Source organism: Sus scrofa, chromosome 1 (genome assembly GCF_054392235.1).
Source record: "Sus scrofa isolate SSC_HxYL_T2T_F1_AM1 chromosome 1, Sscrofa_HxYL_maternal_Yorkshire_Landrace_v2.0, whole genome shotgun sequence".
Classification (NCBI taxonomy): domain Eukaryota; kingdom Metazoa; phylum Chordata; class Mammalia; order Artiodactyla; family Suidae; genus Sus; species Sus scrofa.
In genome coordinates, this window is record NC_139383.1 from 125,357,901 (window position 1) to 125,382,183 (window position 24,283).

A 24,283-nucleotide genomic window follows, 5' to 3' on the forward strand; every position below is an offset into this window, starting at 1 on the left:
TTAGCTTTATGTATGTTAAACATTTACCCTATAATATAATGTTTGTCCTAGCTCTAAATCCTTCCTTTCTGATCATCTTTGACTCTTAAATTGTGGGCAGTTGCATATTAGCTTTGAGGTTAGTAATTAAAGTAACAAACGTTGATACTTAGAAAATTATTTTGTTAAGAATATTAGCTCATACATGTTTAATAGGGAGGACGTCTATACAAAAAAATGAAAACTTTTTTTATAAACAATATTCAAATGTACAACTGTACTTCCTCCTTGAAGTGAAACAGATTGTTAAAAAAAAATAGACTCTTAATTAAATTGTTTTCCTCCCTCCTTCTCAAGTTTACTTGGGTAACATAAATTCAGTAAGTAGAACTTTTCGGAGATAAATCTTTAAGAAAATTTTAAGGAAATGTTTTTGGTACTATTTTCCAAGCTCTGAATATTTTTACAATTCTTTACAGAAGTATGGAGTGTCCTTTTATTAACAACTTTTATTAATTCTGCAGGAAAATAATCAGTGACTATATATATACACTATATGTACATATATATACATACATACATACATATATACATACATACATACACACACACACACACACACACATATATATATATATATTTTTTTAGGGCCGCACCTACAGCATATGGAGCTTCCCAAGCTAAGGGTCAAATCGGAGCTACAGTTTCTGGCCTACGCCACAGTCACAGTGACACAGGATCCAAGCCAAGTCTGCAACCTACACCACAGCTCACAGCAATGCCAGATCCTTAACCCACTGAGCAAGGCCAGGGATTGAATCCACATCCTCTTGGATCCTAGTTGGGTTTGTTACCGCTGAGCCACAAAGGGAACTCCAAGTGGCCATATTTTTAATTAGTCTTTTTTTTTTTTTAAGAGAGCAAAATATGAAAATTCAACTCACATGCTTTTAAATTTGAAGCTTGAGAAATAAAATTTGATTTAATATATACCAGACTAATTTCTAGGTATATGGATTCTTTATCATGATCATTTATAGGCAAGGAAAAGAGGGGGGGGAGGTAAACAGATTGAGGGAAAAAGTAGGAGGATGGGGGAAGGGAGAGAGAATGACGTTTGGGCAATAAAAAGAAAGAAACAAAATCAACAAGATGTCAGTTCCCATAGAAGAGAGAAAAAGAAAAAAATTAAAAAGAGTAGTGTCTTTATCCCTTTTCCTGAAATTATTCTGTCTGTATTCCCCTCTCCTACCCCTCACCTTCTGTTCTACCTCAGTATAACCCTCCCACAGGAGCCAGAGGAGACCAACTTTGCTGCAGAAACCCCTGTACTTTTCTGTCTGCTGCCAGAAAACTTTCCTTTTCTTCCCAGCTCCTCTCCCGACCCTTCATGTTCAGCCCCAAACTTCCAATATGGGGGAATTCTCATCCATCTTCTCAGCTGTCAACTGGCTGGCACACAAATGCTAGATCCCCAGTGCCCAGGAAAAAAAAAAAAAAAAAAAAGCTCTATATGTATTAAGGAAATTATTTTTTACCCATTGTTACAGTACCAAGTATGTTTTCCCATTTGTCATTTTTTTTTCACTTTAATTTAATAGTTTTTGCCTTATACAAATTTGGGGTAGTCAAGTCAGTCAGTCTTCTCTTTTATGCAGTCTGGGTCTGATGTCATACTTAATGGCTTCTCCACTCTTAGGGTATATTTTTTAAATATCCCAAAGTTGGTTCTAATATATTTTGGCTTTACTTTTTAACACATTGAATATTGTTCAATCTGCAACATTCTGGTTATAAGGTATGAAGTAGCAACCCAAATTAATATTTTTTCCCTTTTGCTAAGTAATTTGCCTATCTTCCCTACAAATTTGAAATGTCTTTAGCATATGCTAAATTCCTGTAAGTTTGATTCTCTTTCTGAACTTTCCAATTCTATTAGGCTATCTATCCGTGCACTGGTACTACATAGTTTTAATTATTGTGGTTTATGGTATGTTTTACTGATTAAAGCTAATCTTTACTCGTTCTTCATTTTTGGAATTGTGCTGATTATTCTTATTTGTTTTTATTTCTATATGAACTTGAGAATTGCCTTGTTTTGTTACTTTAAACTTTGTAAATTAACTGGGGAAGAATTGACACCTTTGTAAGATAAAATCTTCCTGCCAAGATCACACTATGTCATTATATCTTTTCACTCATTCAGGTCTTCTCTGTGTCCCTTTAGGAGAATTTTTTTTCCTCTTTAGGAGAATTTTTAAGTTTTCATCACTAGTTTATTTATGTTTTATAACCATGTGGGTGTTTAGCAGAGCCTTTTACTGACTGCCTGTTACAATGTTACAACTGTTACAATGTTACAACTGTTACAATGTTTCTTGTGTAATTGCGTGTAACCCTTGCTACCCTTTTCAAATAATTCCTTACTCTAACTACCCTAGCTAAAGTTTTCTGTGTATTTGTTCCTCACTAGTCTCAGGAAATTTCCAGTGCCTTCTTAGCATGTAAACAAAACAAAACAAAACTTTCTTTGGCTATTTTATGATGTGACCAAAATGCCTTCCCATGGTTCAGAGGAGAAAGAGAAAATTCAGATCAGAGAATTAAAATGTCTTTTCAATCACTCAGTTATCTTTCCCTATCATGTCTCTACATATTTGACCTTCATCCAGTGATTTTTTTTTCAAGTTTCAGAGAAGTTATTTATTTCCACCATAACCAAGGTACTTTCTCTGTAGGAGAAATAATGCCCAATAAGACATGATCCCTACTTATAACTTAGAGAATAGCATAAGGTTACACTAGTTTAGACTGTGCTTCTCAGTTTCTCAGTACCTTCCAACATTGTTTGTTTATTTAAAAGTTATCCCTGTCCTTTTTCTTTATTACATGTTTTAAAACTTTTTTTGGAAAAAAAATTAAAACAGGTTCATGCAAAATTTAAATGTTATCTATCATTTTGCAAAAAAAAATCATTATCATAAAATATTCCTATTATGGTCTTAAAAGTTGATGATGTGCTAATTCTGTCTTTGCATAGTTTCTGGAACTGAGTATGCTAAATCTCTTTTGAAATTTCATCTAGCATAATTGCTAACTTTAAAAAAGTTGAGCTTAAACTTCATTGTTAGGATTTTGTTTTTCAGCCTGGCTGGGTAGTTTTGGACCAACCAGATGCTGCTTGCAATTTGCAGCAGCAACAAGAACCTTCTCCTCTACCTCCAGGATGGGAAGAAAGGCAGGATATTCTTGGAAGGACCTACTATGTAAATCATGAATCTAGAAGAACACAGTGGAAAAGACCAAGCCTTCAGTATGTGCTGATGTCTTTCATGTTTGTAGTCTGAATACATTTTAATCACTAATTTTCATTTTGAAGTCTTGGCTCAATGGGTTCATAACAGTATGGAGATCTGAAAACTGTAAGAATATTAGGCTTTGATGGCCCAGGGTTTAAAAAAATGCCGTCATAGCCATTTCTTTCTAAAAGTGATTTGATAGTATTAAAAAGTATTTGAGTCTCAAATACCACCCTTCTGAGTGCTTCTTTATTTTAGTAAATTGTCAATTATTTCTGGCTTTAATTATTACATAACCACAAATGGTGCATTTTTCTCTTTAGATGGATTTAGAAAATCTTGGAGATTTCTCATTGTTTGTTACTAAAATATAATGAGATGTTAATTTCTGTACTACAGTGTTTTAAAAATATGAATTGTTTGTAAAATATAAAGGACTCAATAACAGGGTCTTTTGTTAAGTACCCATTTTCCAGTCTGGTCAGTGTTTACATAATTTCCAATGTACCCAGATCAAGGAAAGAATGACCTTTGAGTTATTCTAATTTATGTCTCTGTGACGTTTTTCTTTTATCATCAGACTGTATATTTGTAAATATACATATATAAATTCTCCCATCATTCATATTTATTATAAAATATCCTTCCATTTCTCCTTCCTTATAGCCTTATGACATCTTTCTTTAGTCTTCCATTTTGTGACAAAGACATAAAATCTTTCTTTCTTTCTTTCTTTTTTTTTTTTTTTTTTTTTTTTTTTTTTGGTATTTTGACCACTGTGGCATACAGAGTTCTTAGGCCAGGGATCAAACCCATGCCCCCACAGCTGTGACCCAAGCCACAGCAATGACAATGCCAGATCCTTAACCCACTGAGCCACCAGGGAACTCCTAAAATTTTTCTTATTTGTTCCTTGACATTCTAATTTTTGGCTTTGGTATTTTGTGTCTAATATGGTCTAAGCACTTTCATAGATATTTTCTGTTCTCAGATCCTTCCAAGCAAATTAATGATCCAAGTTCTTCATGTCACAGAGAGGTTCATCTCTGTAGAATGGTGTACAGATTGCAAGACTGAAGACACAATAAAATTGTGCAGCATTGTCCTGTTGCATCCCTTGGTATTGTGGGCAGCCTGACTTGAGCAGAACCACACTTCTTTCACTGTGGTTGATGATGATTTCAGCCAACGAAAGCAGTTATTTAGGGAGAAAAAAGTGTGAGGCATTCCCTTAGGACCAATATGTTTTCTCTAGCAACAGTATAGTAAGAACTGATCTTCTGACCATATGGTATTAAATAAATTAGCAATAATTTCCTTATGAAATATTTGTCCAAAATTCTTGACCATATAGTCTGGCTATATTAAATACACCTAGCTAAAATCATATAACTAATAACTCACTGGGAAAATAGTGTTCAGTCTGAATACCTTTCCCTAGACTCAGACATGCCTTTACTAGTATCCTTTTTCAAAATAGGCCCATTCCTATATATGATCAAAAACAGATGCTATTTGGATTTCCCATCATGGCTCAGCAGAAATGACTCTTAACTGGTATCCATGAGAACGTGGGTTTGATTTCCTGGCCTCACTCAATAGGTTAAGGATTCAGCGTTGCTGTGAGCTGTGGTGTAGGTCACAGACACAGGTCAGATCTGGCATTGCTGTTGCTGTGGCGTAGGCCAGCAGCTACAGCTCCAATTCAACCCCTAGCCTGGGAATTTCCATACGCCGCAGGTGCAGACCTTAAAAAAAAATGCCATTTAATCTGTAATCTATTAAGTTTTTAATTATAGTGTCCTTACACTATCTTTCATTCTGCCTTCTGCATTCATGCATGGGAAACTCAACTCTTGGCTTAAGATCAATTCTGGGAAATTGATACATGAAGATGTATATGTAACTTTTAAAGCTGCTGTCTTGTCAACTTTCTAGAGCTACTTTAGATTTTACTCTTGTAATAACATAGTGAAATAATAATGATGAAATTACCTATGTAACTCTGAGGAATTCACTCACTCAACAAATAGTTTTAATGCTCATACACGTCAGACATTATCCTAGGCAGAGCAATGAACGAAAATATTAGGCACGCTACACATTTTCACAAAATCCTTTAACTCCATAAGGTACTCTGAAGGTACCATTGTGCCTCCAACTTAATCTTTGCATGCTAAACTAACCTTTGGCCCCAAATAATAAATTCTGGTCTAATATAGGTACTTTTTAAGTGAACACTGAATTTTTGACAATCATTTTAACTTTCCTCAGAGGTGAGTGATGGCTTTTACATTTCTAATGCAGGGACACCCTAACAGATGCCGAGAATGGTAACATTCAGCTGCAAGCCCAGCGTGCATTTACCACCAGGCGGCAGATCTCTGAGGAAACAGAAAGTGTTGACAGCCGAGAGTCTTCCGAGGTTGAAATCATTTTCTGTCTTTTTGATAAACGTATGTTCTAGCCACAGATTAAGGTATGTGTGGCTTAAGCTCATTCTGTTCATTTTAGAATTGGGAAATTATAAGAGAAGATGAAGCCACCATGTACAGCAATCAAGCCTTCCCATCATCTCCACCATCAAACAACTTGGATGTCCAGACTCATCTTGCAGAAGAATTGAATGCCAGACTCACTGTTTGTGGAAATTCAGCCACTGGCCAGCCAGTATCCAGCTCAGTAAGATGCTCAGAGATTTTTTTTTTTTTTTTCTTTTTTGTAGCCTCAGGATTTTTTATTATTCCATTAGCTCTCTAACTTTTATGTAAAATATTGTCTTTTTTCTCCAGTTTTATTGAGATATAATTGACCAATACATTGTATGTCTACAACATAACGATTTGATATATATATTGCAGTGTTATAACCACAATAAGTTTAGTTACTATCCAACACTTCATAGTTATTTTTTTTTCTTGTGATGAGAAAAAAATTGTCTTAAAGTGCACGTCATAATGTGTTAGGTACTTTGGTACTTTATAGCACAGCCATTTTCAAATATCCCCACTAATAGCATGGAGCAGAGACAGAGGTCATACAAATGGTCATTGAAGTCTAAATGTCATTTACATGAAACATTGCCCTCCTGCCAAAGACTTCCAGGAACATGCCTGTAATTGAACCAGGTGGGTTTATTACTCATTTCAGCAAGGGAAACATGAGTGTCTTGGTAGCAGTATGTTAGGAAAAACTTAAAGGATTTGGGTTTGTGATAGGCAATTTTGAGGAGGGTTTAAGTGAGTAGGGCTTTGTTCTGTATTGGATGCTGTCAGGAAGTAGGGGTAATTCTGTAATTGTGTATCTCAGATGTCATTTGTAGCAAAGCTAAGGCTATAATTGTAAAAAAAAATGTTTTTTAATTAAAAAAAAAAAAAAAAGGAAGCAGCAGTCACCAGTATCTGCCAGGCGCAGGAGACATTTTGTATTTAGTGGCTTGGAAAGCGTCCACGTTTTTCTATGTTAATGCATGATTACAGGGGGTCTTGATTTTGTCTTGATCCTGCTGATGAGTGCCACACCAGGTCCCAGATGTTAGGGCTTGCCTTTCTCTTTCTCAGTTATACCCCACATGTCACCAGCACACACATGAGTAAGAGCTGAAGCACTTTGACTAAGCAAGGAGGTGGATGACCTTCTCACTCCAGCAACAACTATAAAATTGACCTAATGTTTTTACTGGGGTCCCATGGGGTCCAGAAGTAAGTGTCCCAAAATACAGTGCCATGGTGACATGGCTCGCTCTCTAGTCTGTGGCTCGCTCTCTAGTCTGTGACATCAAGGGAGAACTTCCAGTGGAAGACAAATAGGCATCTGAGGGATGCTGTAGTCATTTCCAGTTGGTGTTCCCCTACTTTTCATTCAGTTAGTAAACATGAAGAACTGACTACCTGCACTTTATATGCTGGTTAAAGTAACTTTAGAATACAGCCCACCCAGTTGTTTAAGTATTGTTTTTTCTGGAGTTCCCATTGTGGCTCAGAGGGTTAAGAACCCAACTAGTATCCATGAGGCTGCGGGTTCAATCCCTAGTCTCACTCAGTGGGTTAAGTATTGCCTGTGGCTGCTCTCACACTCCATTGATAGAGTTGAGTAGTTATAACAGAGACGGTGTGCTCCCCCCACAAAATCTTCACTATTTGGGCCTTAACAGAAAAAGTTTGCTGACTTCTGTTCTAGCACTTTTCTCAAGAAGCTTCATTGTAGACAGTTCTATGTAAATACCTGGTGTGAGTATCCAGGAGCACATCTGCCTGCTTCTCCCTTCCCCTCCTGCCTTCCATTCCATCTATCCTGTCTCCCATTCATTTCATTTTATTTTATTTTTATCAGGGGAGTGGAAAAGGTCAGTCAAGTCTTAAAGGATAAGCTATGTTGATTTACCAGTGATAACGTAATGTCCTATTCCCTTTCTTCCTGTTGTTATTTTCTTTAATTATAAAAGTAATACATGGCATCCATACAATGAAATACTATATACAGTCTTTGAAAAGCATGAAGTGTCTTTGAATGTATCTTTTATATGGAGCAACCTCTAAGAGATACAGCTCAGTGAAAAGCACCAAGCTACCAAAGGGTGTGTTTGATATGTTACCATTTATATAAATTAAAAAAATATTAAAGTATAGTTGATTTACAATATTCCTTCAATTTCTGCTGTACAGCAGAGTGACCCAGCCACCCATGCACACCTGTTTTTTTTCCATTTTCCATCAGGTTCTTACCCAAGAGACCAGATACAATTCCCTGTGCTGTACAGCAGGACCCCATCACCCATCCATTCCAAATATAACAGTCTTCATCTACCAACCCCAAACTCCCTATTAGTCCCCCTCTCTCCCCTCTCCCCCTTGACAAACACAAGTTTGCCCTCCATGTCCATGATCTGTTTCTGTCTTGTAGATAGGTTCATTTGTGCCATATTTTAGATTCTGCATGTAAGTGATAACATACGATGTTTGTCTTTCTCTTTCTAACTTACTTCACTCAGTATGAGAATTTCTAGTTCTATCTATATTGCTGCAAATGGCATTGTTTTGTCCTTTTAGTGGCTGAATAGTATTCCATTGTGTATATGTACCATATCTTAATCCATTCATCTGTCAATGGACATGTAGGTTTTTTCCAAGTCTTGGCTACTGTAAATAGTGCTGCGCTAAACATACGGGTGCATATATTTTTTTTGATGAAAGTTTTGTCTGAATATATGTATGCCCAGAAGTGGAATTTTCTGGATCATATGGTAGTTCTATATTTAGTTTTCTGAGGTACTTTCAGGTTGTTTTCCATAGCGGTTGTACCAATTTATATTCCTACAACAGTGGAGGGAACCCTTTTCTCCACACCCTCTCCAGCATTTGTTATTTGTTGACTTGTTAATTGGCCATTCAGACTGGTGTGAGGTGGTACCTCACTGTAGTTTTGATTTGCATTTCTCTAATAATCAGTGATGTTTAGAATTTTTTCATGTGCCTGTTGCCCATCCATATGTCTTCTTCAGAGGAATGTCTTTTTAGGCCTTCTGCCCATTTTTCAGTTGGGTTGCTTGTTTTTTTGTTGTTGAGTTGTATGAGTTCTTTACGTATTTTGGAGATTAGGCCTTTGTCCATTGCATCGTTTGCAAAGATTTTCTCCCATTCTGTGTGTTGTCTTTTCATTTTTTTAATGGTTTCCTTCACTGTGCAAAAGCTTTTGAGTTTAACTAGGTCCCATGGGTTTATTTTTGTTGTTATTGTCATTATTCTAGGAGGTGGATCAAACAAGATGTTGTTTTGATATAGGTCAAGATCGTTCTGCCTATGTTTTCCTCTAGGAGTTTTATAGTATCTGGCCTTATGTTTAGGTCTTCAATCCATTTTGAGTTTATTTTTTTGTGTGTTGTTAGAGAGTGTTCTAATTTCATTCTTTCACATGTAGCTTTCTAGTTTTCCCAGCACCACTTACTGAAGAGACTGTCTTTCTTCCACTGTGTGCTCTTGCCTCTTTTGTCATAGATTAGTTGACCATAGGTGCTTGGGTTTATTTTTGGGCTTTTTTTTGGGGGGGCGTCTTTTGAGGACTACACCTGCTGCATATGGAGGTTCCCAGGATAGGGGTCTAATCAGAGCTGTAGCCACCGGCCTATACCACAACCACAGCAACACAGGATCCGAGCCATATCTGCAACCCACACCACAGCTCACAGCAATGCCAGATCCTTAACCCACTGAGCGAGACCAGGGATCAAACCCACAACCGGGTTTGTTGCTAGTCGGGTTTGTTAACCACTGAGCCACGACGGGAACTCGTTGCTAGTCGGGTTTGTTAACCACTGAGCCACGACGGGAACTCCCTATTTCTGGGCTTTCTATCCTGTTCCGTTGATCTGTATTTCTGTTTTTGTGCCAGTACCATATTGTTTTGATAACTGTAGCTTTGTAATATTGTCTGAAGTCAGGGAGCCTGATTCCTACATTTCCATTTTTCTTTTTCAATATAGCTTTGGCTACTCAGGGTCTTTTGTGTTTCCATACAAATTTTAAAATGTTCTATTCTAGTTCTGTGAAGAATGTCCTTGGTAATTTCATAGGGATTGCATTGAATCTGTAGATTGCCTTGAATAAATATTTAAATGATAGAGAATAAGCATATATATCACATTTCTTGAAAACTAAGCTAAACTTGATAACATTGCTTAGCCCCCAAGAGAGGAACAGGGTTAGCAGAGCTATGTCTTTTGTACCTTTGAATTCCATGCCATGTGCTTATTAATTCAAAAAATTAACTTTTACTATTTTTAAAGTATTATCTGGGCATGGTTAAAAATGGAAACAATATTGAGGTGTATAAAATAAAAATTAAATCTTCCATCTTACCTCTAAAGTATGTTCCATCAATTGACATTAATGGTTTGGCATATATATTGTTTTAAATGTTTTCTATATATTCATAAACATTCATGCACACCCATATATTTGCATATAATTTTTAAAAATCTGAGATCATCTTGTATGCACTTTTTGGTAACTTATTTTTTTTTACATTCTTTATCATGGACATTGGACCATTTTAGTAAAGATAGACATGCTCTTTTTAAAACCACAACAAAAAAATAATTTGACATCATTCCCTTGTGCAAAGAACCCTGAAGCCATTTCCCCAGTCTCCTTTGATGGACAATTGTTTACAGTTCTTTGTTATTATAAATAATACTGTAGTGGCTATTCTGACTTAATTTACACATATAATTTTTGATGTCATTAAATAACAGAACTAAAATGCTTCAGATGGTGACAGTAGTGTGCTCATGAAAGTACAAGGAAAGAAAGAGTATGGGATTTCCAGGAAAGAAGTAATCTGGAGTGTCCAGAGGGTAGGCTGTGAGGTGGCAAGTGCTGGGGCTGTCAGGAAGCTCACTAACATTGTGTTCTGTGCTGTACACTTTCTCCTCATGACTGTAAGAAGTCATCGAAGGGCTCCGAGAGAGAGTATGGTAGGATGATGTCTGCATTGTAAAATGTTCTCCGGGCTACAGCATGTGGCATGGAGAGTAGATTTAAGCAAATAGGACTTGAAGCAGGAAATCTGTTAGGATGTTGCCACAGTAATAGTGAAGGTGACAAACAATGATAACTTGAAATTAAAAAAGTGCAAGGAGAATGTATTTGAGAAGTAAAATGCATAGGCTCTGGTGATTGACCTGGCTCTAAGGGACAGGAGAAGGAGAAGTCTAGTGATTGATGTCTAATTAGGGCAGCAGCTGGCCTCACATGCTGCCCACTAAAATGAGGAATGCCCGAAAAGAAACAAGTTTCAGTGGGTGTGGACAGGGAAAAGCCCAATCAGGTTTTGGACACAATAAGGGCCACTCTGTTAGACATTCAAGAGAAAGTGTCCAGGAAACAGTTTAGGACTCAGGGGGAGAAGTGCAAGCCAGAATTTGGAAGGCATCAGCTGGTGGTGGTGTTGAGCGCTACTGAGAGTCGCCCCGTGGGTGGAGTGGGTGTTCTTTCTGCTGCCGCATCACCCACCCCACAACCTTATCTGCCATTCAAATCCTAAAGTTAGTACTGTTCCTTTCCTTTCTAAGAATCATTCCAGCAGAAGAAGCAGCTTACAAGCCTATACTTTTGAGGAACAGCCTACACTTCCTGTGGTGAGTTTTATCCTGTCCCCTCAACCCTCAGTAAAAAATAGAAGACTCAGTAACTTTTTTTGGAACCCTGAATGTGAATGTTCAGCTGCCTAAAACTGATCCAGCACAGCATCTGGGCTTTGAGGGATGAGGTTGGGGGGAGGGGGTGTGGTGGATAGGTCCTTGGAAGATAAAACTGTCAGAACCACCTCTCCTATGATGAGAAACCCAAGTCCCCATGTGCTGGTGACTAGGTAGTGTCCAGGCTTGGCAGGTAAACCTCTGTGCAGGCTAGAGATGTTCCACACACTGAGGCTGTGATGTCTGGTGGCTTTTGCTCTGGCCTGGTCCGTGGCATTTTGCAGCTGTTTCTGCCCTGTACATGAAGCCACATCGGGGTGGTCGCTCAGGCAGGCGGGTATGCACAGGTGCTGACAGGCTCCTTGGCCAGGATGGAGTTTATCAGCCTCCTTCGCCCTCTTCCTCAATCTCCCATCTTCCCTGCCCCCCAGCCATCTGCTGCCTCTTTAGTAACCTTTTTAGCCATGACCTTGGCCAGAGGCTATACTTGACAACTTCATGCCTGGACTGCTGCCACACCCCCTGTTGGTCGCCCAGCCTCCATCCTCTTCACGACTCAACTTTCATTGCTTTAGTTTATCTCTCTCTTACACGTCCCCTTTTTTTGGCCACGCCCACTACATGGGGAAGTTTCGGGGCCAGGGATCAAACCCCGGCCACTGCAGTGACCTGAGCATAGCAAAGACAATGCCAGATCCTTAACCTGCTGAGCCACCAGGGAACTGCACCTTTAAACACTTATTTTTTTTTTCGAAATTTTATTTTTATTTTTTTTACAGAATAAAGTACGTATATTTAGAGCAGCCCAAGAAACGGCCAAAAAAAAAGACAAAAAAAAATACGTATATTTAAACACAATTACATTCACAAAGATTATTATATCATGGACCTTAAGAAACAGATTAAGTGACTCCCTCTGGAGAAGTGGAATGGAAAATATGCCAAGACAAATAGGAAATTTATTCTATACTTTATCCCATTTTGTATGGCTTTCATCTTTACTATTTAGTATTATCTATTACATTTCAATTTTTCTTTAAAAATTAGCATTATATTAAAATTGTGTATATTATGCAACTAAAATTCATAAAGAAAGCCTTATATACCATTAAATATTTTATGTAGCATAATAAAAAGAATAACTGGTAAGAATAGCAAAAATAATACACCCTCTGAAAATAAGTAAAATAAAAAATGCATAAATTGGTTAAAAAACAGTGTAACTATATAAATGTGTCCTCACAATTTGTTACATCTTACTGATTCTTCAATATAGGCATTACACCATTCTAGGTGATGTGATAAACCAGACATTATAGACCTTACATTGTACCGTGGAGAGAAATGGTTATTAATAATACAATTGTAGAACTATATTATTTAATTGTACAGTTGCATTATTTAATTATAATTATCATAAATTCTTTGATGGAGAGGAAATCAGAATCAGTTCTAAGAAGACTTCAGCATTCCAAGAATGATGTCAAATGACCCCCTTCATGGTGCATTATGCACTTATTTACTTTGAGATATATTTCTCCTCCAGAGATTCCTTGTTTGTGTATCAATTGTAGATTTTTGGTTTGCAGTTATTCTGAAGATTTGGTATAAGAGTCTATATGTATATGAGATTGCTTTAAGTTGTTGTTCTCTTAATTGCAAGTTCATCTCCAGTGTCTGCATTTGTACCCACCTCCTCTCATGATTTTGGATTTTGGTGGTATAATTGTGCATGGATGATTTTGTATCTTTACTGTATATGTACCTTTCCTGGTGAGCCTTGTCATTTGTGGCATTTTTTGTTTCCTGTTGCTGTCTTTTCTTTTCTGCCTAGAGAAGTTCCTTTAGTATTTGTTGTAAGGCTGGTGTAGTGGTGCTGAATTCTCTCAGCTTTTGCTTATCTGAGAAGGTTTTTATTTCTCCTTCAAATCTGAATGAGAGCCTTGCTGGGTAGAGTAATCTTGGTTGGAGGTTTTTTCCTTTCGTCATGTTAAGTATATCCTGCCACTCCCTTCTGGCCTGCAGAGTTTCAGCTGAAAAATGTGCCAATAACCTTATTGGGGTTCCCTTGTATGTTACTTGTTTCTTTTCCCTAGCTGCTTTCAAGATTTTCTCTTTGTCTTTAATTTTGGTCAGTTTGATTAATATGTGTCTCAGTGTATTCCTCCTTGGGTTTATTTTATACGGTACTCATTGCACTTCCTGGATTTGAGTGAGTGGTTCCTTTCCCATGTTAGGGAAATTTTCGGCTATTATCTCTTGGAATATTTTTTCTGTCCCCTTCTCTCTCTCTTCTCCTTCTGGCACTCCTATAATACAGATGTTGGAGAATTTAACGTTGTCCCAGAGTTCTCTGAGACTCTCTTCCTTTGTTTTCAATCTTTTTTCTCCTTTCTGTTCTGCATCTGTAATTTCCACTAATCTGTCCTCCAACTCGCTTATTCATTCTTCTCCCTCCTATATTCTGCTGTTAGCTGCTTCTAGTGAATTTTTTATTTCAGTTATTGTATTTTGCATCTCTTCTTGTTTCATTTTATATCTTGTATCTCTTTGGTCAGTGTTTCCTGTAAGTTATCCATCTTTGCCTCCAATTTATTTCCAATGCCTTGTATCATCTTCAGCATCAACAATCTAAAGTCTTTTTCCTGGATGCTGAGGATCTCCTCATCACTTAGCTGATTTTCTGGGGTTTTTCCTTTCTCCCTTATCTGACTTATAGTTCTCTGTCTTTTCATTGTTATAGGTTTTTGGTGTGATGACCTTCTTACAGATAACAGAGTTGTAGCCTCTCTTACTTCTGGTGTCTGCCCCCCTTGTGGCTGAAGTCAGTATGGGGGCTTGCTGTAGGCTTCCTGATGGAAGGGGCTGATGCCTGTCCCCTGGTGGGAGAGCCATTCTAATCCCTCTGGTGGGTGGGGCTTAGTCCCTGGATGGGATTAGAGGCAGCTGTGTGCCTGAGGGGTCTTTAAGTAGCCAGTTTACTGAGCGGTGGGGCTGTGATCCCACCTGGATTGTTGTTTGTCCTGGGGCTTCTCAGCACTGACTGATGGGTGGGGCCAGATTTTCCCAAAATGGCCACCTCCAGAGAAAGGCATGCTGCTGGATATTCCCAAGAGCTTTGCCTTCAATATTCCTCCCTCACAACAAGCCACATTCACCCTTGTTTTCCCAGGATGTCCTCCAAGAACTGCAGTCAGGTTTGACCCAGATTCCTATGGAGACCTCGCTCTGCCCTGGGATCCAGTGCACGTGAAAGTCCATGTGCACCTTTTAAGAATGGGGTCTCCATTTCCCCCAGTTCTGTGGAGCTCCTGTGCACAAGCCCCACTGGCCTTCAATGCCAGATGCTCCAGGGGCTCTTTCTCCCAGTGCCAGATCCCTGCAGGTGAGGGTTTGATGTAGATGAGTCTCTGTGAACCAGTTAGTTTTCAGTCTGTGGAGCTTCCCACCTGGGAAGTATGGAGTTGTTTATATCCGAAATCACCCCTCCTACCTCTTGATGTGGCCTCCTCTTTTTCTTCTGGAGTATAAACACTTATTTTTTTATTCTTATTTATTTATTTTTTTTTGTCTTTTTGCCATTTCTAGGGTCGCTCCCGCAGCATATGGAGGTTCCCAGGCTAGGGGTCCAATCGGAGCTGTAGCTGCCAGCCTACGCCAGAGCCACAGCAATGCCAGATCCGAGCCATGTCTGCAACCTACACCACAGCTCACAGCAACGCTGGATCCTTAATCCACTGAGCAAGGCCAGGGATCAAACCCTCAACCTCATGGTTCCTAGTTGGATTTGTTTCAGCTGTACCATGACGGGAACTCCAGAGTTTTTTTTTTCTAATAACATGTTATACACTTTAACATATGATTCAAAACATAATTCATTTCAAATAGAGCTGGCAGTGAAAAAAAAGGATGTGGTTCTTTAAAAAGGATTCTTTCTAGGAGTTCCCATTGTGGCTTAGTGATAATGAACCTGACAAGGACGCAGGTTTGATCCCTGGCCTCACTCAGTGGGTTAAGGATCCTGCGTTGCCATGAGCTATGATGTAGGTCACAGACATGAGTCAGATCTGGCATTGCTGTGGCTGTGGTGTAGGCTGGCAGTTATAGCTCTGATTTGACCCCTAGCCTGGGAACTTCCATATGCTGAGGGTGCAGCCCTAAAAAGACAAAAATATAAAAATTAAAAAAAAATTTTTTTTCAAAGGATTCTTTCTAAAATATTTAATTTTCCTATTATTTTTCACACTAGCTTTTGCCTACTTCATCTGGATTACCACCAGGTTGGGAAGAAAAACAAGATGAAAGAGGAAGGTCATATTATGTAGATCACAATTGCCGAACTACTACCTGGTTGAAGCCCACTCTGCAGGTACCCTGTTTTCTTACATAATTGGAACCATCATATGTCTATGGAAGCTATTACGTCACTTTGTAGTATATTCTGGCTGCTTTAATTATTTTCTAACGTTGGTGCTAATTGTCTCCTATTTCCTACAGTTCTCTAATATGTAGGAATCACCATTTGTTATTATATAAAGTAAGTCCAATTGGGAGTAAGAGGACAAAGTCATTGATTTAGTCCATTGTGCATTTTGTAATTTGAATGGATAAGATCATTATTATGTTAAAGGAAAATCTTGATGATATGAGAACTTTGTGATGATGACACTTTGTCCTTGGCAAGATTGAGCACCTTTTGCAATATTTCCTTATGTTTAGGAAAATATTTTATCTTGTCACTGTTCTTCTTATTGAGAAAAAAAAATTTTTTTTTGGTCTTTTGTCTTTTTAGGGCCGCACCTGTAGCATATGGAGGTTCCCAGGCTAGGGGTCTAATCAGAGCTATAGCTGCTGGCCACAGCCACAGCCACAGCAATGCCTGATCCGAGCTGTGTTTGCGACCTACACCACAGCTCACGGCAACACTGGATCCTTAACCCACTGAGCAAGGCCAGGGATCGAACCCACCACCTCATGATTCCTAGTCGGATTCGTTTCTGCTGAGCCATGACAGGAACTCGGAGAAAATTTTTAATACTGAAAAGTACAGAGAATAATATAGCAAATATCCATTTTCTTAACACCCAGAATTTAGCACCATTAACAAATTGCCATATTTGTTTGTAGACATTTTCTTTTTTAAAATGAAATCTTAAAGATAAAACTAAACTCCTTTTAGCCAAGCACTTAGTCCCATTACCCAGAGGGAACTACCATCTTGAACTTAGATATTCTTCCTGCCTGTTTTATATATTTAATTGAGAGCTAAACAATGCAAAATGTGGTCTTATGTCTGTGCGTCACATTTTGCAAAGATGTTATGCTATATAATTCCAGACTTTTTTTTTTTTTGCTCAACATTGTTTTAAAAGCCCTATCATGTTGTTTTATATATAGATCCAGTGTGTTGCTTTTAAGTACTGCCTAATATTTCATCACCTGAGTGTATTACATTTCAGTTATCCACTTCTGTAGTGGATTTTTGCCATTCACTCCATCTACCCAGCCTTTGAATCACTTCTGTGTATGGGGAATTCCCACTCTATGTGAGTCTTCTGAATGAGCAAAGACCTCTTCCAGCTGGTACAGTGGCTTCCCTTGCAGCCAGGGCTCAGATCCACTGATGCTGAGCGTGCTTCCTCAGTCACCTGCACCCACAGCAGGCTGATGGTTGACTTGCATCTTACTGCTCAAGGATTAGCCTCACAATTATCAATTATCTGAAAAACAAACTGACAAAAATGACCCTCCACTGTTTAGGCCTCTTTATAAAGTGTGTATGCTGTTTGTAGTTTAAGTTACATTTTTAACCACAGCTCTTGGTGTGTTCTCTATAAAACACTACAACACGATTGAATCAATGTGCTAGGCTTCAGTCACCACGGAGACCAGTCAGCTGCCATCAAGCCAGAGTTCTTCCACAGGCCCCCAGGCGCAGGCTCCCACAAGTGATGCTGCACAGCAGGTGACCCAGCCTTCTGAAATGGAACAAGGATCCCTTCCCAAAGGCTGGGAAGTCCGGCATGCACCAAATGGGAGGCCTTTCTTCATTGACCACAATACCAAAACCACCACCTGGGTAACTTTAATGCTCTCCAGTTTAAATATATAATAATAATCTCTTATCTCTAGTTCTTGATGTTCTTTAAGTATACATTAAAATACCCTACATTTCTTAGTCCTCATTTACAGATACATTGAATTTTTAATAATAGTATTTCTGTTCACTATGTTTATGCCTATTTTTAATATTTGGGGTGATTGTCATGGAGATAAATTTACTTTCTGTTTCCAGTTTTTAGCTCACTAGCCATGAATACTTAGGAAGATAGTAATAATCCTTTCCCTTTGTATGTGGCTTTATAGTTCCAAAGCAGTTTTGAATCCACATCTCTATTTAATACCCCAAATACCTTATATAAAGGTATATACCTTTATACCTTTATACAAGGTAAATACCTTATACCTTGGTAGAATAGGTATTCTTATTTTAAGAAAATGCTTAATGTTGTTGAGCAGTTAGTTCACTACTAACAGGAAAATTACTGAAAATCAGCAGTAGATGAAGATATTTTGATGAATAAATTTGTTATAAGACCAATATACCTCAATACAACTAAAATTCTTTAACAAAATAATAATAAAATAATAATGTATAATCCAAATAAATTAAATTTTCTTCTTTCATCAGTTTGAATTGTGTTCGATAACCTTTTTTGAGCTTACCTTCCTATCTTTCAAAAATACTGATAAATTGACGCCTTTGCAGATAGGTGCCAAAAAGCATGTTCAGAGCCTCAGAAATAACATGTGATTGTACTTGAAGATTTGAGAACTGAATATTGTAGCCTGAGAATGATAGGTTTTAGATGAGAACCTATTATTTCATAGCATAAGCAGTGAAATAATAGTGGGCTTTTAACAGATAAATTATTTTAAGTATCCATTGATATTAGAAAACATAGTAACAGACTGATTTTCATGATTTTAAAGTTCGTGTGTGTGTGTCCTGTGTTCTTTATTTACTCTACCAAAAAAGGAAGATCCAAGACTGAAAATTCCAGCTCATCTGAGAGGAAAGACATCACTTGATCCTTCCAGTGACCTGGGGCCTTTACCTGTAAGTTTACAGAGTGCTCCCAGTCTAATGTGGCTATCTCAAACGTTTTGTATTTTGGAATACAGTAGTTCCTCAACAACTGTAATTATATTATTGCTCAAGCGCTGACATCTTCTACTAAGAATGGAATATGCAAATTAAACCAACCCTATAACCAAGGACTGTTTTTCTGCCCATATATCTAAAACCCTTTCCTAACATAATTGGAATATATTCTTCATTATAGCCAGGATGGGAAGAAAGAACTCACACCGATGGAAGAATCTTCTACATAAATCACAGTATGTGCAGTGTGATTGTTTTTTCATTACTTTTTTTTTGTAGTATCAAATTTTGTGCCTGAGAATGTCGAATATCTTCTTTTCTCTCTCTTCAGATATTAAAAAAACACAATGGGAAGATCCCCGGTTACAGAATGTAGCAATAACTGGACCAGTAAGTCTCTTGTATGGGGATCTCTGATGAGGTTGTCCTCTTGCCTGTGTCTTCTAGGGTGGATGGTCAAGGCTATAACCCTATAATGTGCTAAGAGGAAAACACATTTGCAAAATCTCTCCTCCCCCCCGCCGCCCATACACAGGGTCTCACTTGTTTGAAAAGAGCATGTAAAGTAATTATCCTTACTCTACGCAACAACCGTAGGAGACCAGTGAGCCAGATGGTCAAAATGCTAAGGCTGTGGGCTGCTGTGCTCAGGTTGGTTGGTGTTTGCCATTGTCTGAAAAAGAATGTCAACAATCCTCACAGACCAGAGAGGAGCCAGGAGTGTGCCTGTCTTGTCACTGACAGGACTCTGACAGCATCTTGTCACCTCAGGGTCATATCTTGAACTTTTTGGTTGAAATCATTGTGAATGCCAAAATATAAGACATATTCGTATTTAAGTTCTTACCATGTATACTACTCTTGAGTCAGATTAAAGATCGGAAAATCATCTTCCTATTTTACATACCTACTTTTTCCAACTTTAGGTTTTCAGATTTTAACTAACACATTTTTCTAATGCACGAAAATAAGTAAAATTGAAAACTCAAATCTTTAAGATTACTCTTGTCTCCATGTTTAGTCTTTTTTTTTTTTTCTTTTTTTTTTTTTTTTCGAGCCACATCTGTGGCATATGGAGGTTCCTGGGCTATAAGTTGAATCGGAGCTGTAGCCACTGGCCTACACCACAGCCACAGCAACACCAGATCTGAGCAGCATCTGCGACCTACACCACAGCTCACAGCAACGCCGGATCCTTAACCCACTGAGTGAGGCCAGGGGTGGAACCCACAACCTCATGGTTCCTAGTTGGATTCATTTCTGCTGTGCCACAGCGGGAACTCCATCCATGTTTAGTCTTTTAAAATAATGGATAGAAAAGACAACTCCTCAGAGTTAAGGAAAAAGTACATTTTTCGAATTGTTTCTTTAATGGAGAAATCACTTTGAAAGTCCCTTTAGAAATGGAAATTTTCATTTCTAGTATTTCTCTGCTTGGAACACATTTCCTGTTTCTGGCCTGTTGCATTTCAAGAATATTGCATGATGAAAATTACAGCCATAGGAATTGCTGAATACAATTTTATCTTACACAGAGAAAATACAATTTTTAAAGTTTCATATTTGTTTTTCTTCAAATTAAGCTTTTCTTTCCAAATATTCTCTTTTAATGCCTTTAACTTATGTTCATAAAATACCCAGAGGGGAACTTTTTAAATTCTTCCAGAATAAAACAACCTAAACCATCTTTGTTTTTCCAAAATTTTCTACTCAAGGCAGTGCCCTACTCCAGGGATTACAAAAGAAAGTATGAGTTCTTCCGAAGAAAGTTGAAGAAGCAGGTGAGAGATACTTATAAGGAGTCCATGGGAGTGATTGTCGTATAGACTGAAGGCATGGGAAATGCATTTTAAAAAGAAATAGAGAATGTATTCTCTGTTTTAACAACTTTGAACATTTTCTTAGAGGGAAAGGATCCTTACTTTTTTGAGTAGCTGTAAAATATTATTAGGGACCACAGTTATTATACCTTGTAATGGAAAAATAGTATTAAATGATTGCTTTTAGAGAGCTCTAATCTGGTTTCCTCATGGATTTGTGGGGCTTGAGCTTTATTGAAACTGAGCAAGAATAGCCCAGGAGATTATTCCCTGACCTAGGCTTAGATTGTGTAGGAGGGCTCTGGATTCCTTTTCTGCTTGGACTGTTGTTTTCCAGTATACATATTTTCAAATACAGGGTATCTGCAAAATTGGAAATTACCACTGTGATTGGAACAGCCCTCTTGTCGCTTGTCTCCTTGTGGTTATGAGATGTGTTCATTACGTTTTTTTTTTCCCCATCACCACAAATTAAGTACTTCTGGAAGTAAACTCATCCATCCATCTATTTCATTTCTCTTGGTGAGGACCATTTTTAATGCCTAATTGCTCCTACTTTTCCCCTTGCCCTGCAGTTTAGGAATACTGCCACTAGGTGGCTATATTGGGTTACACTTGCTTGCCTTCCAAGCCAGAAGCAAGCTTTTCTAAAGATTCAAGATGGTCTGCTACCAGAGATTTTTTTTTTCATCCAAAAGTTAACAAAAATGAAATGTCATCCTTTTTTAGTGCAAATGCTTGATGCCTTAATCAAATCCTAAAATATCAGCAAAGTTTTAAAACCTATCTTCTATAAAAACTCTGTGTTAAAATCACTCTGAAAATTTGTTTTCTGCTTCTTAAAATTCTTTGGGATTTTTAAGTCTTTTTTGACTTACTTGTCTGGTATGGTATATATTTTCATTCTGAATGAAAATGTGCTGGTGGAGTAGAAGTATTAGCCTCTCCATCGGCCAGTCTGAAAACGTATAAGCATGTTATAGTATCTAATGGTTGATATTTTCTAGGCCTCAGGTCACAGAACACAGAAATCATAACGAGAATAGGAATAGTTATTGAGCTCTTGCTACATACTAGGCATTTTTCTTAACAAGTTACATCTACTATCCTTGTAATATCTGTAATAACTCCCTAAGGAAGGGACGGACTGATACGATCACATTTTATAGGTGAGGAAACTGAGGCTCAGAGATGTTAGGCAGTATGGTCCAGTTCTGTGGTAATATTATTAGTGGCAAAGCCAGATACAAACTAAGTGGGCTAGCACCACAGTCCATGCTCCTAACTCACATGACGTATCAAATTGGTGATTAAGAGAAGAAATTATCTAGAATGCAACAAAGGTATATAAAAAGATAAAAATTATGATAGAAAGCTTGCAAGACATGAAGCTGTTCCAGAGGGAGAGACTCAAGAGCATGGGGAAGAGGCTGAGAATCTGAAACCTCAGATTAACAAAAAGTCCCAAGCAGGATTTAAGAAATAAAACCCCTATCTGGACACATCACAGCAAAACATCAAGATAGCACCAAACCAGTGCTCTAAAGCCTTGGGCTATCTTTAACTTTTGCCTCTGCTTCATCCTGAATATCTCATTAATTAGAAATAAGGGTGGCTAATCATTATTAAGCCCATCATGTGCCAAATACCCTGCAGGTCCATGAAATGTGTTGTCCCAGTAAGTCCCATTTCTCCATGAGGGTAAATATTGTTATTGTCCCTCTTTTATAGATGATGAAATAACGCCTTAGGAGGGATGTGCAAGGTGAAGCCCAGACATGAACAGGGCTACCTGACTCCAGAACTGTGCATGGGCCATGACTCAGCTCGATCATGCAAATTTCCCTTCTAGCCCACTCTTCCATTGCCTTCGCTCACTCACAGGTCCTTTCGTCTTGTCTCACACCATGTTTCAGAGGTCTTTAACTGCCTCTCATCTCTCCTTAAAAGCGCCATTTCCACTCAGTGCTATCAGCATCTGGTTCTGCAGCTCCCTGCTCAGCAGCTCTTCCTGGTCAGCCTTTAGGCTGTCTCCACTGTGGCCCAACCACGTCCCCACCTTCCTCCACACTAATCCCCCCTCCCCAACCCCTCATTCCCTTCCTGTCCGGTGCCCTGGACCCCTCCTGCATGCTGCTCCCTCGACTGGCTCTTCCTCAGTCCCTCTCTCCCCTCCCCTCACCAGCAAGACTTCCTCTTGATGCCTCCTGATTACCTCGCTTGCAACTATTATCTCAATCTTTTTGCCCTCAAAACATTGCTGGTATTTGTATTTTTAGCAATTTTCCTATTCTTTTCAGTCTCAGAATTAATAATATTTACATTTGTCTCTGTCACACACACCTGATTGTAAACTCCTTGAGGAAGTGACTACATCTTATGCCATGTTTTTATTCTCTTTTCCTCCCATCTCTGGTCCCTCTTGGTACCTACCTAGCAGGGGCCTGGCCCAGAGCTGGCTTTCAATAAATGCTTGGTGAGTCACTTACCTGCACTATTTGCCTAGTGTCTAAAATTCTAAAATTGCTTTCCTCCAATCTTACCACTATTTATTTATTTTTTTTTGATTGCATAAGCAGCAGAGGAAACTGCTTATACTGCTTATGCTATTATGTTTCTGTAGGGCTTTCCACTTTTCCTAAATATACTGAGAGTGAAATTGATTTTTTTTCCCCTTAGAGCTAACCCTCTTTTTTTGAAATGACAGAATATTGATAGCATATTTTCTTTCCATGATTTCCATGCGAACGTTGCACACAAAGCACTCAGGAATAAAATATTCAGATATATTTCTATGTAATTTGCAGTAAGGCCTATCTATAAGCATACTTACCTACATTCATCATATAAGTAAAGTATGTACAAAAGATGAGTGAGGCAATGTAGTTGATTCATGAAAAACAGAGACACAGGAGCTAGACACAAGACCGTCATCACGTATCTTTAGTTTCTTTATCCATAAAATGGAGGCAATAATAGTAGTTTCTTCAGAGTGTTATTATGAGGAGTAAATGACTTAACCCATTAGAATGCTGGGGACAGTGCTGGCACAGTCTGTAAATGTTAGAACCTATTAGTGAGTGAAGCAGACAGGCTCCAAGGAGGAAAAGTGGAGAGTAGGAAAGATCCCTGAGCTGATAGGCAGACAAGAAGTAGCAGGCGGTGGCTAGACCCACTGCAGGTCACGGAAGATCCAGGTCTTCAATGGATCTTAAGAGGAGAGGACTGTTCATGAAATGTCTTCCTCTGAGCATTTTTACCAACATCGAATCGCTGCTTCTTCAGATGTGAAAATCAGAAGTCTGTGTTATTAAGTGATTAGCAGTAACGCATGAGTTCTTTCACAGACCATAGAGGCATTGCAGACGACATACCTCGTCCTGTTTTCCCTGGAAAGGATCTTGGGCATAGGCTAGAATACAGTGAATTGTCTAGCTTTCATGAGAGAGGAATTTGTCACCATGCTGAACTCATTTAAACCATTCGTCTCTCTTCTCTGGGTTTTCAGAATGACATTCCAAACAAATTTGAAATGAAACTTCGCCGCGCCACTGTGCTGGAGGACTCTTACAGGAGAATTATGGGGGTCAAGAGAGCAGACTTCCTCAAGGCTAGACTGTGGATTGAGTTTGATGGCGAGAAGGGACTAGATTATGGAGGAGTCGCCAGAGAATGGTTCTTTCTGATTTCGAAGGAAATGTTTAACCCTTACTATGGGTTGTTTGAATATTCTGCTACGTAAGTACCTTTACAAGGACTGTATACAGGGGCAGAGTGGAAATCGCCTATTTTGAAAGTAATAGTTATAAGATGCAAGGAAATGTAT

The 24,283-nt window shown here is 38.4% G+C and overlaps 1 protein-coding gene across 7 annotated transcripts in view; it reads left to right on the forward strand.

Moving 5' to 3' along the window:
• Positions 1-24,283, forward strand: part of NEDD4 (NEDD4 E3 ubiquitin protein ligase) — a 128,658-nt gene that overhangs the window by 91,099 nt on the left and 13,276 nt on the right. For 4 of the 7 annotated variants that reach the window (XM_021094888.2, XM_021094899.2, XM_021094880.2 and 1 more), the window contains 11 exons: positions 3,126-3,292; positions 5,586-5,703; positions 5,793-5,960; positions 11,347-11,412; positions 15,722-15,841; positions 17,342-17,551; positions 18,512-18,592; positions 18,819-18,873; positions 18,969-19,027; positions 20,353-20,418; positions 23,966-24,195. In XM_021094888.2, coding sequence (XP_020950547.2) covers positions 3,126-3,292; positions 5,586-5,703; positions 5,793-5,960; positions 11,347-11,412; positions 15,722-15,841; positions 17,342-17,551; positions 18,512-18,592; positions 18,819-18,873; positions 18,969-19,027; positions 20,353-20,418; positions 23,966-24,195 — 1,340 coding nt within the window. The remainder of the gene's footprint in view (positions 1-3,125; positions 3,293-5,585; positions 5,704-5,792; positions 5,961-11,346; positions 11,413-15,721; positions 15,842-17,341; positions 17,552-18,511; positions 18,593-18,818; positions 18,874-18,968; positions 19,028-20,352; positions 20,419-23,965; positions 24,196-24,283) is intronic. The other 3 variants (XM_084969548.1, XM_084969569.1, XM_021094883.2) reach the window with 1 other exon arrangement.